Source organism: Saccostrea cucullata, unplaced genomic scaffold (genome assembly GCF_032062105.1).
Source record: "Saccostrea cucullata isolate Sc308-1 unplaced genomic scaffold, CSIRO_AGI_Scuc_v1 ctg3014, whole genome shotgun sequence".
Taxonomy (NCBI): domain Eukaryota; kingdom Metazoa; phylum Mollusca; class Bivalvia; order Ostreida; family Ostreidae; genus Saccostrea; species Saccostrea cuccullata.
Window position 1 is genome coordinate 21,833 of NW_026918883.1, and position 17,006 is coordinate 38,838.

Below are 17,006 nucleotides of genomic sequence, written 5' to 3' on the forward strand. Positions count from 1 at the left end.
CAATATCATTCATTGTTTGAATGTTATGAAGTCAACAAAATAATGCATTTGAGACTCCTTTTATATCGGAACAATATAACAAGTATAAAGTTTCATAAATACATGTATTTGATAATTTAAACAAAACATTTGATTATGGTTCGGTGATCACAAACCTAGGACGTAAAATTTTCAAGCATGTTTTTTGTTGTTTTGGTTTGCTTGCTTGTTTGTTTTGTTTGTTTTTTTTTCTGTTGAAAGAAGGATATCTGGAATAACAAAACAACACATATGACTTTCCAAAAACCATTGTGCTGTCTTGCAAGCTTCTTCATCTTTTGTGAAGTACACATTACATAATAGAATAAAAATTTTCTACATGAATATGGTAGAACCGTAGAATATCAAAGCACATTAATTTCTTCCAGTTTATCAATTATTAGCTTACAAGACATAGTTAACTAGGCATTGCAAACATACTTTCCCCTTCTATGAGTAAAAGAGTAATTCTCAAACGATTGATTGATTGTATATTGTTTAACGCCGAGTCGGCAATTTTTCAGCCATGTTTCGGCGGATAAAAAGATACATGCCTGTATGTAAAGCAGCAATGAAACAAGTAATACATGTACGTGACTAGTTAGCATCATACATTTGTTTTTATTCATTTTTTTTTTTCACATGAGACATTGAAAGAGTCAATTTCTAAGGTGTTTTTTTTTTTTTTTTTTGGAAAATAGATACTTATATTTATTTAAAAGAATTCTCTAGATATAATTTACACAAATGAAGTTGTTTATAATATTTTGATAAGGATAATAAGTTTTAGAGGAGGAAATCAAATATTTTTAATTAAAAAAAAATTACTATTTTAGACGATTGGAATCTTCATCATTTCAATAACATACATGTGTATATATGCAAATTATCAATAAATGATAAAACCTCAGATATACTTCATGCAGCTAAAAAATATTCATTCATAATTTAGCTGACAGCCCCGCCTATAATATTTTTACACGTCGCTGATTACAATTGTTGGCTCGAGATATTGTTCTAAAATTACAAAACCGGTTTACAAACTTGTTAAAACAATGAGGACTGCAATCTGATCTGATTCTACATTTTTGACTGCATAGTATATATTAAATGGACACGATATCGCTCTTCGTTACTGACAAAGATAGGTCCTAAAAAGAATTTATCAATGTTTATGGAGTAGATTTTCCACTCTGATATTAAAAAAAAATAATGCAATTAATTCATTTGGAGGATATGTGAAAAAAGGCATCAAAGATGCACCCCGTCCCTGAGTTTAGTCGTTTGTTGAAGTAATATTTGTGTAATTTCTTTTAAATCAATAAATGCTGCCTCTTCCCTTTTTTCGGTAGGACGCAATTTCTAATACGATGTTTGTAAAAAAAACGATACATGCGCTGAATACAGATAATGATAACATCATTACAGAGTACATTGTATAAATTTAACATTTAACAACTATATACAGCACTCATAGCCCAGTGACCTTAATTGCCAAGTGAACGAAATGGCGAGACAATGAATTCTACATGTATTGGTAAAATTTAAAGACTGAAACAAAGAACCGAGCACGCATGAATTCCTCTTCACCCCGTAATGGGGGTAACGTGCTGTCACTTTGAGGTATAAAACTGTGTCACACGTTGACTTATCTAAAAGTACACTTGTTAATTTAAGTTCAATTCTTTCCCTAAAACTCGCCCGTGTATCTACGTTTCTTGTAAGTTACTTTTTTACGTTTAGCGCCCTTATCCCTGTTTCCGGAACAAAATGTAGACCAATACACCAATACAACACCAGGCGCTGTGAATCCCTGCGTGATATTTAACGAGCTCGAGACAGCAATCAGTTAAACGCTGATAAAAGATGTTTTTCGCAAATTTCTCTGACATCTCTATTGTAATATTGGACCACACGTGAAATCTGTGAATGGCAATTAAAGCGGGTAATTAGGGATACCCGATAACTGATGTGAATGATTATATGGATTGCACCTTACCTGTAGAATTACAAATAGCTCTATTCTCACGATGTCGGGAAAATGTAACCTCTTTCCCCTGTTATCTGACGGTAACACGTTTTTGATATGTTTTAAACTGCAGATATATATCGTGTCACTAAAATTTTACGTAGAAAACCAATGTTGCAGATAAAAACGTTAAAAAGGAAGAAAATACTAAAAAGTTAATAGAAGAATGTTGACCATTTCTTATAAGTACAACTTTTAAAGTTCCTTAAACCTATTTTTTTAGGTCATTTAATATCAAATATTTAATTTGTCACCTCCATTAGTTTGTAAAAGATTCGCGAATTAATCGTTTATGTTGCAGGCATTGTTTTACATTATTATCTTTTTTTTCAAATAAAACTTTTGACATTGCTTTGACAATACGTTTTTTTTTATTATAGGCCAGTGTAGTATAACGAATTGTCAGACATGCAGACAAGAATCTGGTGTGACGTCATGCTCACGGTGCAATAGTGGTTTCTTCCCCTTGTCAACGACTTGTCAACCCTGTAGCCAGGGATGTAGAGCAGTGACATCAGGATCAACATGTGATGGATCAACCGGAATTTGTGCCAGCGGTTGTAATACTGGTTGGATTGGAGAAAAATGTGATCGGTGTGATAGTAATTATTACAGTGCAGGTGGGAGTTGTTACCAGTGTAGTGCAAATTGTGCAAGTTCATGTGACGGTACCACTGGCAGTTGCTTTGGAGGATGTCGTCATGGTTACTGGGGAATACGTTGTGAAAATACCTGTAGTCCTTTCTGTGTAGGACAAAGCTGTTACTACACAAACGCCACCTGTACAACCGGATGTGTTAACGGATTTTACGACAATCGTTGTGAGTCTCCTTGCGGAGCGTGTCAGTGTGAAAGGCAGTCAGGAAATTGTACCGGGTCGTGCGATGCTGGATGGTTTGGAGAAAAATGTGACAAAAGATGTAATTCTGCTTGTTATCTTGAGACCTGTGAACGGGATGATGGCCACTGCACGTACGACTGTCCTACTGGTTTTTACGGACCTTTCTGTTCTAAGAATTGCAGTGACGGGTGTGATGGAAAGTGCAATCGAGACACCGGAGTATGTTCAACTGGATGCAAGCCTGGGTTTTATGGAGACATTTGCACGAATCCATGTAATCCAAACTGCAAGACTGGATATTGCTCAAGATCCGATGGATTGTGTGTTGGTGATTGCAAAGATGGATTTTTTGGTGATTACTGCTCTAGGAGTTGTGCCAGTTCCTGCAGTGGAAACTGCAATAAAGACTCGGGCCTTTGTTCAGGTAATTGCCAAGACGGCAGATTCGGCGATTTTTGTGAAAAGTTTTGTACCGCTGGATGTTCGTCTAACACTTGCGATCGAACCTCAGGGGTATGCACGTCCGACTGCATCTCTGGATTGTTCGGATTATATTGTAACCAATCTTGTGCGACTTGTGATTCAACTGGCTGTGATAAGTCTAGTGGAATCTGTAATAGTCAGTGCGATCCTGGATATTTCGGTAGCATGTGCACAAATCGTTGCTCCTTTGGTTGTCTTAATGAAGCATGTCAGAAAAGCAATGGAGATTGTATAGGAAATTGTAAGGTTGGTTATTTCGGTGCAAACTGTTCTCAGTTTTGTAGTTCTAACTGTAATAGCTCTGTTTGCTCCAAAACCTCTGGTGATTGTTTCAGTTGTACTAACGGTCGATATTATGGTCCAAAATGTCAAAGTGCATGTCCAAATTGCGATTCACAGGGTTGTTCGTTTGAAACTGGTGTGTGCATTGGGTCTTGTTTGCCTGGATATCACGGGGCTAAATGTGATCTTCAATGTAGCGCAAATTGTGAAAGTCAGTCGTGTGACCGAACGTCTGGGAAATGTTTAAAATGTAAAGTAGGTTTTCACGGGTTTAATTGTACAATGCCTTGTAATGGAAATTGTCCGTCAAATTTATGTGAACAAGATACTGGTTACTGTTCTCAGAATTGCTCAATAGGTTCATGGGGCCACACCTGCACAGAAAGATGCAGTTCGACATGTTTTCAAAACACATGCGATAGAGATACAGGGTATTGTCATGCTTGTGACGACGGATTTTACGGTTTAACTTGCAATTTAAATTGCAGTAATCAGTGCTCGTCGGGAACTTGTGATCGCTCCATTGGTTCCTGTATCGGGTCTTGCAATGTTGGGTATTATGGATATAAATGCGAGTTTAAATGTGTTGAGTACTGCAATGGCTCTTGCAACCAGGTTACTGGCATGTGTGACAATCCTTGTCCACATGGACGTTTTGGTGATTACTGCTCTATGCTCTGCCAGGAAACTTGCTATGGAGACGATAACAAATGCATTCGATCTTCAGGTCATTGTGAAACGGGTTGTGATGTGGGCTATTTTGGCAACTTTTGTGACTTAACTTGTCCGAATTGCGACGCTGCTGGTTGTCACAGATCGAATGGCTCTTGCATCGCTTCCTGTAAAATAGGATACTATGGACCATCTTGTAACCGTACATGTAGTCAGACTTGCAATATCCTGATGTGTGCCAAAGATACTGGTTATTGTACTAACGGCTGTACATTGGGGTATTTTGGCAACACCTGTGAAGACATATGCAACCCAAACTGCGATTCCTCTGGTTGTCACAGATCTACTGGTGTCTGTTTGGGATCTTGTAAACCAGGCTATTATAATCCAACTTGCTCAGGAGTATGCAGCCCACAGTGCAAAGGCGGATCCTGTGAACGATTTAATGGTACCTGCTCGGAATGTAATATCGGTTATTATGGGGCCTTCTGCAATTCAACTTGCAGCAAATGTGACAGTCAAGGATGCAATCAAGCTGAGGGAAAATGTTTTGGAGAGTGTCAGGTAGGATATTTTGGAGAAAAGTGCGACAGACTTTGTAGCCAAAACTGCGCTACCGCATCGTGTAATAAACTTGATGGTCAATGCTCTGCTTGCAGAGATGGTTATTTCGGTCCAACCTGTGCATCCACATGTAACTCATTTTGCATTAGTAATAAATGTAACCAAACCTCTGGTTATTGTACATATGATTGTCCAAATGGATACAAAGGCAATTATTGCAATGAACTGTGCGATTCAGCATGTGCAGATAATACCTGTGATAGATATAGCGGTGCATGTGTTGGTAGTTGCAACGCTGGTAAACATGGTCAATATTGTCAGCTAAATTGCAGCACGAACTGTGGTTCTGGAACTTGTCTTAAAGAAAATGGGGACTGCATTGGTGGTTGTCGTACAGGGTATTACGGTAAACAATGTGATATTTTGTGTAGCCGTCAGTGTTCGTCTTCATGCGATCAGATTTCTGGATTTTGTTTTGGCCAATGTAAAACCGGTCATTATGGAAACTTTTGTGAAACTCAGTGTAGCGCTTTTTGTAAAAGTGACACATGCGATAAAACCACAGGGGCTTGTACCATTGGATGTGACACAGGGTATTATAGTACATATTGTAACCAGACGTGTAGTACATGTGATGACAACGGTTGTAACGACAGAACAGGTGCTTGCTTAGCCAACTGTGATGTAGGTTTTTATGGCTCCCATTGTACATCACAATGCCAAAGCACCTGTCAAGGCGCTTGTCAAAAATCGACAGGACTTTGTTTAAATTGCCCTACTGGATACTACGGAGATTACTGCTTACAAAGCTGTGCCAACTGCGATAGCAACGGATGTGCCATATCGGACGGAACGTGCATTGGACTATGTAGAGACAATTTGTTCCATGGTCAGTATTGTAAGTCATCTTGCAATGGAAATTGTTTAAACGGTACCTGTAATAAAATCTCCGGAAATTGTGATGCTTGTATTCAGGGTTACTATGGTCCAACATGCACATTAGCATGCAATGGTAATTGTCAGCAGAATGTATGCAGAAGAAATGACGGATATTGCACGAACCCTTGCTCTGAACGGTACTATGGACCAACTTGTAATTCAATTTGCAGTGTATACTGTCGAGGCGGTTGCGACCGAGGAACTGGTGTGTGTAATGCCTGTATTGATGGCCGTTATGGTGATTATTGTGATAAAACCTGTAACACTACCTGTGGAACTGGATTGTGTAATAAAAACGACGGAAAATGCATTGGTTCCTGCGTACAAGGGTATTTTGGAGATTACTGTTCATTTCAGTGTAGTGCTTCCTGTGGAGGAAGTTGTAACAAAACAACCGCTTATTGCGTCGGAGATTGTCAGAATGGGTACTACGGGAACTTTTGTGAGTTAGACTGTAGCATTGGTTGCATAGGAGCAGTATGTGCCAGAAGTAATGGGGTTTGTGGCAGTGGTTGTAAAGCTGGTTTTTATGGAACCTTCTGCAATAACACCTGTCCAACTTGTGACGCTAATGGATGTCACCAAACAAGTGGAACCTGCCTCTCTCAATGTTTGCCTGGGTACTACGGCGGGGATTGTTCTCTTCCATGTAGCTCAAACTGTAAGGGTGGTCGATGTGCTCGGTCGTCAGGCATTTGTTCTGAATGCAAAGATGGTTACTTTGGAGAAAAATGTGAGACTCTTTGCAGTACGGGATGTACTGATAACGCCTGTGATCAAAATACCGGTGTATGTAAGTCTGGTTGTAAACAAGGCTTTTACGGCACAAGCTGCAGCAGGGCTTGCGTTGGATGTAATGAATGTTTTCGTGACACAGGCTACTGTGCCAACTGCACTTCGAATAGATATGGAACCATCTGTCAGTTTACATGTAGTTCTAATTGTAAGTTGTCTTCGAGTGGGCAACTGATGTGCGACAAGGACTCTGGGGCATGTCGTTATCAATGTAGAGATGGTTGGTGGGGAGCAAAATGTGATCAAGCCTGCAACAGAGGTTCGGGATGTCAAAGTTCTGCATGCGATATCAATACGGGATTTTGCTTAACGCAGTGCTCTGATGGTTATTTTGGAGATCGATGTGAAAAGCAATGCAGTGCCACTTGTGCTGGCAACAGATGTGATAAGGCTTTGGGTACTTGTTCAAATGGATGCAACAACGGTTATTTCGGATCAACGTGCTCTCAACAGTGTGGCCAAAACTGTTTGTCTTGCGATTTTCAGACTGGTAGTTGTAATGTATGTGATAAAGGAAGATACGGAAATACCTGCCAGTTCAGTTGTAATAGTAATTGTAATGTTAGTAGTGGACCGGATCAAACATGTTCAAAGGACTTAGGTTATTGTCTGCATAATTGTAAATCAGGATATTTCGGAAACGATTGCTCTCAAACATGTCCAGGCCAATGTTTAAGTGGAAGCTGCAACAGGGCAAACGGACAATGTGACGATGATTGTAAGAATGGTTATTACGGTCTTTTCTGTAACCACACCTGTCCTAACTGCTTAGAGGGAGGCGGGGGATCCTTGTGTCATCGAACAACAGGTGCTTGTTTAAATGGATGCAAACTTGGATTTTTCAACGATCAGTGTTCTCAGATGTGCTCTTTAGATTGCCAGTCCCATGCATGTTCTGGAACCGAAAGAAATTGTACTGTTGGATGTGTTCAGGGACTGTTTGGTTCCGACTGCACATCCAAATGTAACCCGAATTGCATCAACGACATTTGTGTACGGGCGACCGGGGAATGTATCGTCGGATGTCGACCAGGTTCATATGGATCTTTATGTATGTATATTTTTATTTGATTTCTCAAAGTTTCAAAATCTAGTTAATAATCGCCGTTGAAGAATAAAAAATTCTTAATTAGTTTATATTATTTTCAAATTTTAAGCGTATAACGTATATGAACACTATGCTTTAATCACAGGTGACTTTAACTGCAGTAACATAGGATGCCCCAGTGGAAATTGCGACCGGCAAACAGGCGCCTGTCAGTCAGTCTGTGGGGCGGGGTATTATGGTTCTTACTGCAACTTGACCTGTTCCCAGTGTGACAGTGCTGGCTGTGACAAATCCACTGGGTCTTGCTTGGGTTCTTGTAAAGCTGGATTCTATGGCGTAAATTGTGAACGATCTTGTAGCAGCAACTGCAATGGAATCAGTTGTGAAAGAATCTATGGAAAGTGCTCTGCTAATTGCATAGCTGGATGGTTTGGAGATAAATGTGATCAGGCATGTCATTCAAATTGTGCAAATGGAATTTGCGATCGGGAAACAGGGGACTGTGAAAGTTGCATTGCAGGTCATTATGGGGGAAAATGTTCCTTCTTTTGCAGTTCTAACTGCAATACAACAATCTGCGATCGTACGAATGGGACTTGCACTGCCTGTGCATCAGGTTGGTACGGCGAGAGCTGCAACATCAGGTGTGGAGATAAATGTGAAAACCTTATTTGCTTGCAGGACACGGGCAACTGCCGGAAATGCAAACCAGGATATTACGGAACGAAATGCGATTCGACATGTTCAGGATGTGCCCCTTACAACAATCAGTCTAACTGCGCACAGGTAGATGGTATGTGTTTGAACAAGTGTAAGACAGGGTTTTATGGCAATAAGTGCACAGGGGTTTGCAACAACAAGTGCAAAAACAACAATTGTGAAAATACAGCAACAAATTGTCTAGATGGCTGCCAAATAGGTTACTTTGGGACCGATTGTCAATCTGATTGCAGTACCAATTGTCTGAACTCAGAGTGCAGTAAAACAACAGGAGATTGTTCGCAGGGATGCAAAGCGGGCTGGTATGGACCTAGATGTAAGTGTATCTTACATGTAATTTAAATTTCTGTACAAGATGATCCAGTATAAAACGACTTTATTTCTTGATCTCCTTTCCGTCTTACTTTAAAAATGTTTTAGTGGCATTTTATTATTGATAAATTGAGACGGCTAAAAGGTGACAATTGTCTACTTTCCGGTACTGAGGCTTATTTCGTTGATTGGATTTTTCATGCTAGAAAAATAAATAAACCTTGACAAGTAATACAAACATAATATCACACACCACACATTTTCGATAGGTTACATTTTGTTTTATTTAATTCATTTTAGGTTCAAATGCATGTAATAGTGCTTGCCTGAACAGCTTATGCAATGCTGAGAATGGTATTTGCTTCGCTTGCCCCGACGGCCTTTATGGAAATCTGTGTGATCAGCAGTGCCACACAAACTGTCAAGGGGGTGTTTGCGACAGGAACGGAACTTGTTTGGAATGCAAACCCGGATTTTATGGCAAAATGTGCAACGAGACTTGTGGAAACTGCACGAACTGTGACCGAACGACGGGATGTAAGGCTTGCTCGACAGGAAAATGGGGAAATGCTTGCCAGAATGATTGCAATCAAAACTGCCAATTAAGTAGATGTAAGAAGGATGATGGAACGTGCGAGGAATGTAAGGCAGGGTTTTTCGGAGCCCTCTGTAATAAGGTCTGCAATATTACAAATTATTGTATTGGTAATGCATGCGACCAGTTTACCGGAGCATGCAGTGGAAATTGCGTTGCTGGTTGGTACAGTAGCCGGTGCGAGATCGCTTGTCCAGTGAACTGCAAAAATAAAGCTTGCAACCGTCAGAGCGCCGTTTGCAGTTATGGATGCAGCCCTGGGTATTATGATGATCTTTGCCAGACACTATGCCCAGTGGGATGTTATAATTGCAGCTCTACCGGTATCTGTTTATCTTGCAAAACTGACTATTACAATCAGGGGTGCCTTACCCAATGCAATACAAACTGCAAACAGCCTACGGACAATTCCCGAGTTTGTGAAGCCAATACTGGTAACTGTGTAGAGGGATGTAAAGATGGGCATTATGGTGCCATGTGTCAAATGAGTTGCTCTGTAAATTGTAAGGGTCTGTCTTGTGCAAGAGACACTGGAAGATGCACTGGAATTTGCAACGCAAATTTCTTTGGCCCCTTTTGCAACGAATCATGTAGTGGTTGCGAGACCATAGGTGGATCTAGTTGCGAGCAATCAACTGGAAGATGTTTACATGGCTGTAAATCTGGTTTCTTTGGCACGTACTGCAGAGATCAGTGTAGCACAAACTGCCTTAACCTGAAATGTGAAACTTCTAAAGATAATTGTATGGATGGTTGTATCGCTGGGAAATATGGATTTGACTGTAAACAGGACTGCAATGCTAACTGCTTTGGAGGAACCTGCGTTCGGTCCACTGGGGCCTGTGAAAACTGCGTAAGCGGGATGCAAGGTGCCGCGTGTAAGTATGCAATGTAGACGGATTTGGTCTGATACTGTGTGGCTTATAACACATAATAGCAAGTATTAAGTGTGAAATAATAAGGAGGTACATGTAGAGGTTTAAGGCAAGTAGTTCAATATGTTTATTAGAATATTCAATAGGAGTCTGTGCATTGTAAGTTTGTATATGTTTTATGCTTTTATGTAACACCGAGCTTATATGAATTATTTTTGACAAATTATTTTTTTTCTAAATTTAGAGCTTACAAAAATCTTTGTTTTTTATAGTATTCAAAATGGTGTTTCAATCTTTATTATAAAGCTTTTTAACAATAAACAATTTCATAACAAATTAATGTTGCTTTTTAATTCTGTGTGCCTGAAAAGACAGCAGGTTGATTTTGGACTAGATGTAGAGAGTTTTATGGTTGGTGTGTTTTGTTTGGATTTTTACAGGTTTTGGGGATTTCGTTTTGCACATGCTACCGGATATATATGAAAGACTATTTAGAGTTTCTGTCTATCAGGTTACATAGACAATTAATAGCTTGTTAACAAGATGTGAGTATGCAAGTAGAGGAAGAAGAGAAACACATGGTACAAATTGATATGGTTTTTAAACTTATTCGAAAGAAATAACGAAGAAACTGTTAAAATATTTAATAAAAAGACATGTTAAAATATATTTAATGCTGTAAATAAAAACCTTATTTGATAAATAAAGATAAAAAAGAATAAGTATTGTAAATATATATCTATAAAATATAATGAAAAGTAAAATGTACTATGACAATAAGTGGTTATAATCTTTGCAGATATTTTTTTCATGATAAATGCTTTTTGTGTATTTTAAGATATGACGTAATTCATTATCTATATATAGGTAGCCAGAGGATAGTTTCCTCAGACAACGACAATATTCCCCTTATTGTCGGTCTCTCAGCTGGTGGTGGGGCGCTGTTGATCATCATCATAATAACCTTGATATGTATGCAGCAACGCCGATCAAGGTATACATGTACAAAAATCTTTTGTAATGATAACACCTTGTTTGTTAATTTTATGTACATTGTTCATATAAATCAATTAAATTTTGAGATTATTTTCTTCCAGTAAGCGTCGACTAGAGAAGATCTTAGCCATGAAAGCTTTCCAAGACAATAATGGTAAATCTCTCTCTGTCCTGTTTGTCTGTCTGTCTGTCTGTCTCTCTCTCTGAAAAAGCACGTATATTATTTGAGTCAAAGTTTCGTGGTAAATATAGTTGTCTTCGAACAAGGATAACTGGCACATCGTTAAAAATTGAACCACTTATCATGAGTGTTGAGAAGGAGTAAAAAATATGAAAAGTTAAAATACTACCAACGTACAGCCATCCTACGAAATAATCCATGATGTTAACTGTTAACTTCAATACTACAAAATATATTAAATTAATTCATAAGGAGGGTTGGGACCCCACTCTAGTAGAAAATGAGATAGGGAATTTATCTAGATTTGTTCTCCTCCGTATAACATGTATATCCCCGGGGTCAAGTGGGATAAATTTTACTGTTGAATTGAATTTCCAGTAGGGAAATCTTATTGAAATAGAATGCACCAATCAATTCATGAAAAAAAAAATTGTACACGAAATTCATAATCTATTATATATTTATCTAAATATCACAAAAAGCCAAAAAAATATATAATATATATACTAAAGAATACTATAGAATACCGTTTTTTTCGATTTAGGCTGGACGTTTGATGACGAACGACTAGCCCCGAGCCAGTACGGAAGGAGTTCACATAACGGAAGTTTACATGGCAGTATCCATGGCAGTGTGCACGGAAGTCAGTTCCACGGAAGTCAATACTTCGGTAAGCCTTCCTCATGACCTCGACCTTAATATTTTAGAACAACACATATAATCTTTACAGTATTGCTTATGCATTGATGATAATTGTTATGATCTTGACAGTAATTTTGGAATGTGTGAATTTCAAAGATAACTTAGATTTTGTTATCTCGAACATCGATTCACGTATCCTCAACAAATTCGTAATTGTTTCTGCTCTTATTTCGATTTCCCAACCATTTATGATAGGCGTATTTTTTTTAAAAAAATTATCTAACCTTCGAAATCTCAAATTATCAGTTATCTGGGAGTTTTTATTCAGTCTTTTCCAGTTCGAGTTTCAGCTGTATAGAATATGAAAAAAAAATGAAAGTGGAAATGTTGCATTCCAACACAGTGGAAACGATAGAATTTCTTATATATATATATTTAATTCCCTTGATAACCATTTTTTTCATTCATACGTACATGTATAACTGTAGTCTCTCTTGACGTTGTAACTTCATTCAGAATTGAATATAAATTTTGACCTGAAAATAGTTCTAACAATGTCATACATCTTAGAGATACGTAGTAGAATAGCGGTCTATGCTATTTAACAACATCGTAGACAAAACTAGATAAAAGTAATTTAATAAAATAAAATATAACATGATTGAAAAGCCATTTTCTTATCTATATTCAATATCATGTAGACAATAAGGGGTTTTCATTTAGCATAGGAAGGTTCGAAGGTACGACTTTCATGTAAATATGTCTGTCATCTTGTGTTTGATATATGTATGATAAAATGTAAAGATAATTCATAAAAATTCATCTTTTAATAAAACAAAAACCAGGTGATAGACGCCAGAGTGAAATTAATTATCCTTATGAAGAAGAAGGTGAGAATTAGAGTGCTGTGGCAGGTTTTGGGCAGATCAAGTTAATGAGGCCATTTTTCTATCTCAGCAAGCTTAGTTCTTTTTGGCAGATGAAGAGTTATACGTACAAATTGTGATTTTTAAGGCTTTTTTTCTTGTAAAGAAAGTACAGTGGCCCAAAATTGAATAATAAAATCCTATATCTTGTATTAAGAGTTTGTAAACGTTTAAAATTGAAATGAAAGTAAAGGACACAAAATGGTGTAAAATGGAATGCAAGAGTTACGTTTGAGAAAGATTTCACTGCTTGTGCTACTTTAAAGAAATGTTTCTTTAATCATACGTGAAAATATCTTTTCTATTTTGATACTGGAAAATCCAAGATAAAAGTAAAATCACAGGAACAAATTTGTCTAAAACTTTTCCGAGAGATAACACTAAAAACTTGCTGAGATAGAAAATTAAAAATGCAACTGAAAAAAACTTTAATTTTGGCGATGTCGTGATGGTAGTAACAATTTGTTGCTTTTACTCAACGCTTATTGAGGAAAAGGGTTGTTGTTTAAAAATAATCAAAAGCATTGTATTGTTTGTAACTAAATTGTTTGGTTTTGATAAGTTAAAAGGGAGTGAACATAACTTGTTGTTGTTTCCGTGTAACTTGGTACATGTATATTGGACATTAAAATCGAGATATTCATTTATTTACATCCAAAACTTTATGTTTGCGTTTTCTAAATATACAAGCACTACCATTTACAGAGCATATGTAGTTTGCACCGTCGATGGTATAATATTACATCTTTGAACTATTCAAGGGATCGCGTAGTTGGAAAAAAATCTTTTCTACTATCAAGTTCAAGAATTCAGCTACATGTAGTTGAAATTATCACTGATAATATGGCTGTAGTTCAGATAAATTTGGAAACAAATGAATAAACTCTAGTTAATTACTGAATGCAAATCAAAAGGAAGATATTTTAATCAAAATGACGCCAGGGAATTTTTCACGTACATGTTGAACAACTCGAAGACCATTATTTCATCTAAGACTCTTGTTTAATTTGTTCCCTTGGATTTAAAAAATAAACTTTATTCAAGTGAAAAGAGACTGCTCAAAATCTTATTTAAAAAAGAGTATTAATGTTAATTTTATACGAACTATAATAGTTAAGCGTATTTACAATAAGGTGAACATGACATTCATCAATTTCGCCCACAAGTAAGACAAATATCTAACGCCTTGCGAGGTATATATTTTAATATGCCTATTGTTGTAAAAAGACTGTATTTTTTCAAATATAACGAAGCAAGGGACATTATTTTTCGAAAGACATCATTTTAGATCACCAGTAAAAGTCCTCCAACATTTATTTGAAAACTTGCAACTAGATGTTTCTCTGTAAAGCGGGGATGTTTTTAGTGTATTGTGTTGAAAAGTATGTGTAGCTTTTTATGTTTAACAAAATGCCTAACAGCTAACAGAAATGTTGTTTTCTGGATTTTATTTGAAAATTAAAGGAGTACACAACGCTTTTTTTTAATTTTCAAGTAAAATTTCCAGTTAACGACAGAGAGCGTAGTCAATCTAATTAAAAGATGTTAGATCCGCCCGCATGCTCTTTACACTAACTTCTAACAACATCATCCGCCGAAACATGGCTGAAAAATTGCCGTGTGTTGATTAATTCTAACAACATTGTGTGTAGATTTATGAAAAAAAATATCGATGATTTTGCGATGTGATGGCTTTATACATGTTTATTTGATTATGTATAAGGTTTTAAAAAATATTCAATAGAGAATGTTGTTAATTAATTCTGTGTGTATATTATGGTTTTAAACATGTATTTTTGGTGTACTATTTTTAAAAATAATTATATTTGACACATTATATTTATGTATCAATCCAATCATTTAATAAACGAAAAATGTATTTACGTTTTTCTAATATACATTCGTGTGGTTTCTTCCTTTGAATAAGAAAATGGAGAGTATCGAATGGACGGCGGCTCCGTTTCCGGTCAAGGTAAGTCTTTTACTGTGTGTTTTTGTGCTCTAGGAGTATGTGGGTTTTTTTTTTTGACGTGGTTACAAGGAAGATTTTTTCAAGAATGTTTTAATGTTATTAGTTTTTGTTCTTGATTATTTATTTCTTTTTCAGTAAGAGATTTTATGTGATATTTTGTGTTTTTAGTAAGGTTGAAATGGTAGAGGTACGGACATATATATACCAATAGTTGGCTATTTACACGTAGATCTATATAAATTTAAAGCTAGAAAACAGATTCTTTAATCCATTAAACAAAGTCATGAAATGCTCCTCTTTCGAAAAAAAAAGCTTTCTATCATATACATAGAAACATTAATCCTCATTTCAAGCTGAAATCCTGTTTCTATACTTATGAAAATACATGAGATTTATTTTCACATGTTGACATCGTATTTATATTCAAGAAAATATATGAATAGAATATATGATCCTTTGCATTAGTTTAGAAAAAGTAAACTTTCTATCGAGCTTATAGAAAATATTTTAATTAGAATCTGAAATTAGTGCTGACCTCTCTTTACAGAAATAGAAGATTCCTTTTCTTCAAATACTTAAATACTGCACATTACAAAAGATGGATTCACCTCTTTCTGTTTGCTTTTGCATCATCTATTGCTCATTTAGATAATACTAAGAATTGAATTATTTCTTATGTTTCTGAATGAATATCAAATAAACTCTGCTTCAACAAAATATCTGATTCAGTTATACGAATACGAAAAGAAAATATAGGTTTTAAAAATTGAGTTAAAATTTGTTATTACAATAAAGACTAATTTTTCAATAAAATGTTTCATTTGCGAATTAATACTACTCTACTTTTCATGCAGATGTAATTTTTTGTCATTATCGAAAATATAAATTTCTCTAGTCACTAAATGAAGCTGAATTGAGAAAAAAACTTTATTTCTTTGAATTTTGTCTTGTTTGTAGAAAAGTACATTATCAAACTTTAATTCATGCATGTTCTTATAGCATGAAGACGCTAATAATGATGAACTGTGACTTTTAGTAACATTTCTTTTAAAGCAATAAAAAGCAGTCATTTAAAAAATCAGTATCCATACATAAATCATTTAGAGATGTCATGCATTTTTAACCATACATAGATTATCCAATAAACAAATATATCATGGTTAATTTTTTGGTTATTTTTTCACCGGCATACTTTGAAAGTGAAAACTTTAGAGGGACGTTAAACAATATACAATCAATCAATCCAACTAACAGATATATCATGGTTTATTATTTTTTTTCTTTATTTTTCAGAGACTTTGAAAGTTTTAGAAGCCAAAAAAATCCAAAACTTTTATGACTAGATATAATTAAAACTGCTGCTTTTTTGACAACTGTTCAAAGAGCGGAAAACAAACAATTTTACATGGAGTTTCTGAATATATTTTTTTTTACTTTAAATGTTTTGAATAGTGGTAAAAATAGCATACATGAATATTGTTTACTTTATTTAAGTTTCAGTAATAGACAATATAGACAATAGACATTATAGACAATATTTTATTTCCAATCAAGGGCCCCAAGCGAAGCATGAATGCTACGTTATTGATATGTCATCTATTGATGTATTTCAGTCCAACATAGGGTCGTTTTGTTCGGTTATTAAAAAAATCAAAATATACCAAGAAGGTACATGTAAGGGAAAATAGCTTGAAATTATCAGCGGCTAAGATGTCCTGTTCTATTTACCAATGGTCTATTGCTTGATTTGGTTTAATATTCAGAAATGTGTGTTACAATGTATTTATGTGCATGAAATCAAAAGTTATATTTATGTTTGCCATATATATTTATGATGAGTGTGCTATATATGTTTTACTTATTATTATTTTTACCATTAATTGTATGTAATATTATCATAATGTTGACGTGTATGAGAGACAAAACACATAATCACGTCTTGGTCACTGTGATAATATCCTTTGAAATGTGCCATGAATTGCCGAAAAATACTTTCGAAATGTATTTAACTGAATATTTTATTTGTGGTTTTATTTGTATTTATCATTAAATTTAAGAGTGAAGATGTTTCCAATAAGCTTTCTGTTTCTTTTTTTTGCCGACATATGGCTGAATT

The 17,006-nt window shown here is 35.8% G+C and overlaps 1 protein-coding gene across 1 annotated transcript in view; it reads left to right on the plus strand.

The window, feature by feature from the left end:
- Positions 1-17,006, plus strand: part of LOC134274241 (fibrillin-1-like) — a 56,474-nt gene that overhangs the window by 3,425 nt on the left and 36,043 nt on the right. The window contains exons 2-7 of the mRNA XM_062756504.1: positions 2,428-7,674; positions 7,817-8,707; positions 9,004-10,176; positions 11,041-11,167; positions 11,271-11,323; positions 11,895-12,020. Of these exons, the coding sequence (XP_062612488.1) occupies positions 2,428-7,674; positions 7,817-8,707; positions 9,004-10,176; positions 11,041-11,167; positions 11,271-11,323; positions 11,895-12,020 (7,617 nt within the window). The remainder of the gene's footprint in view (positions 1-2,427; positions 7,675-7,816; positions 8,708-9,003; positions 10,177-11,040; positions 11,168-11,270; positions 11,324-11,894; positions 12,021-17,006) is intronic.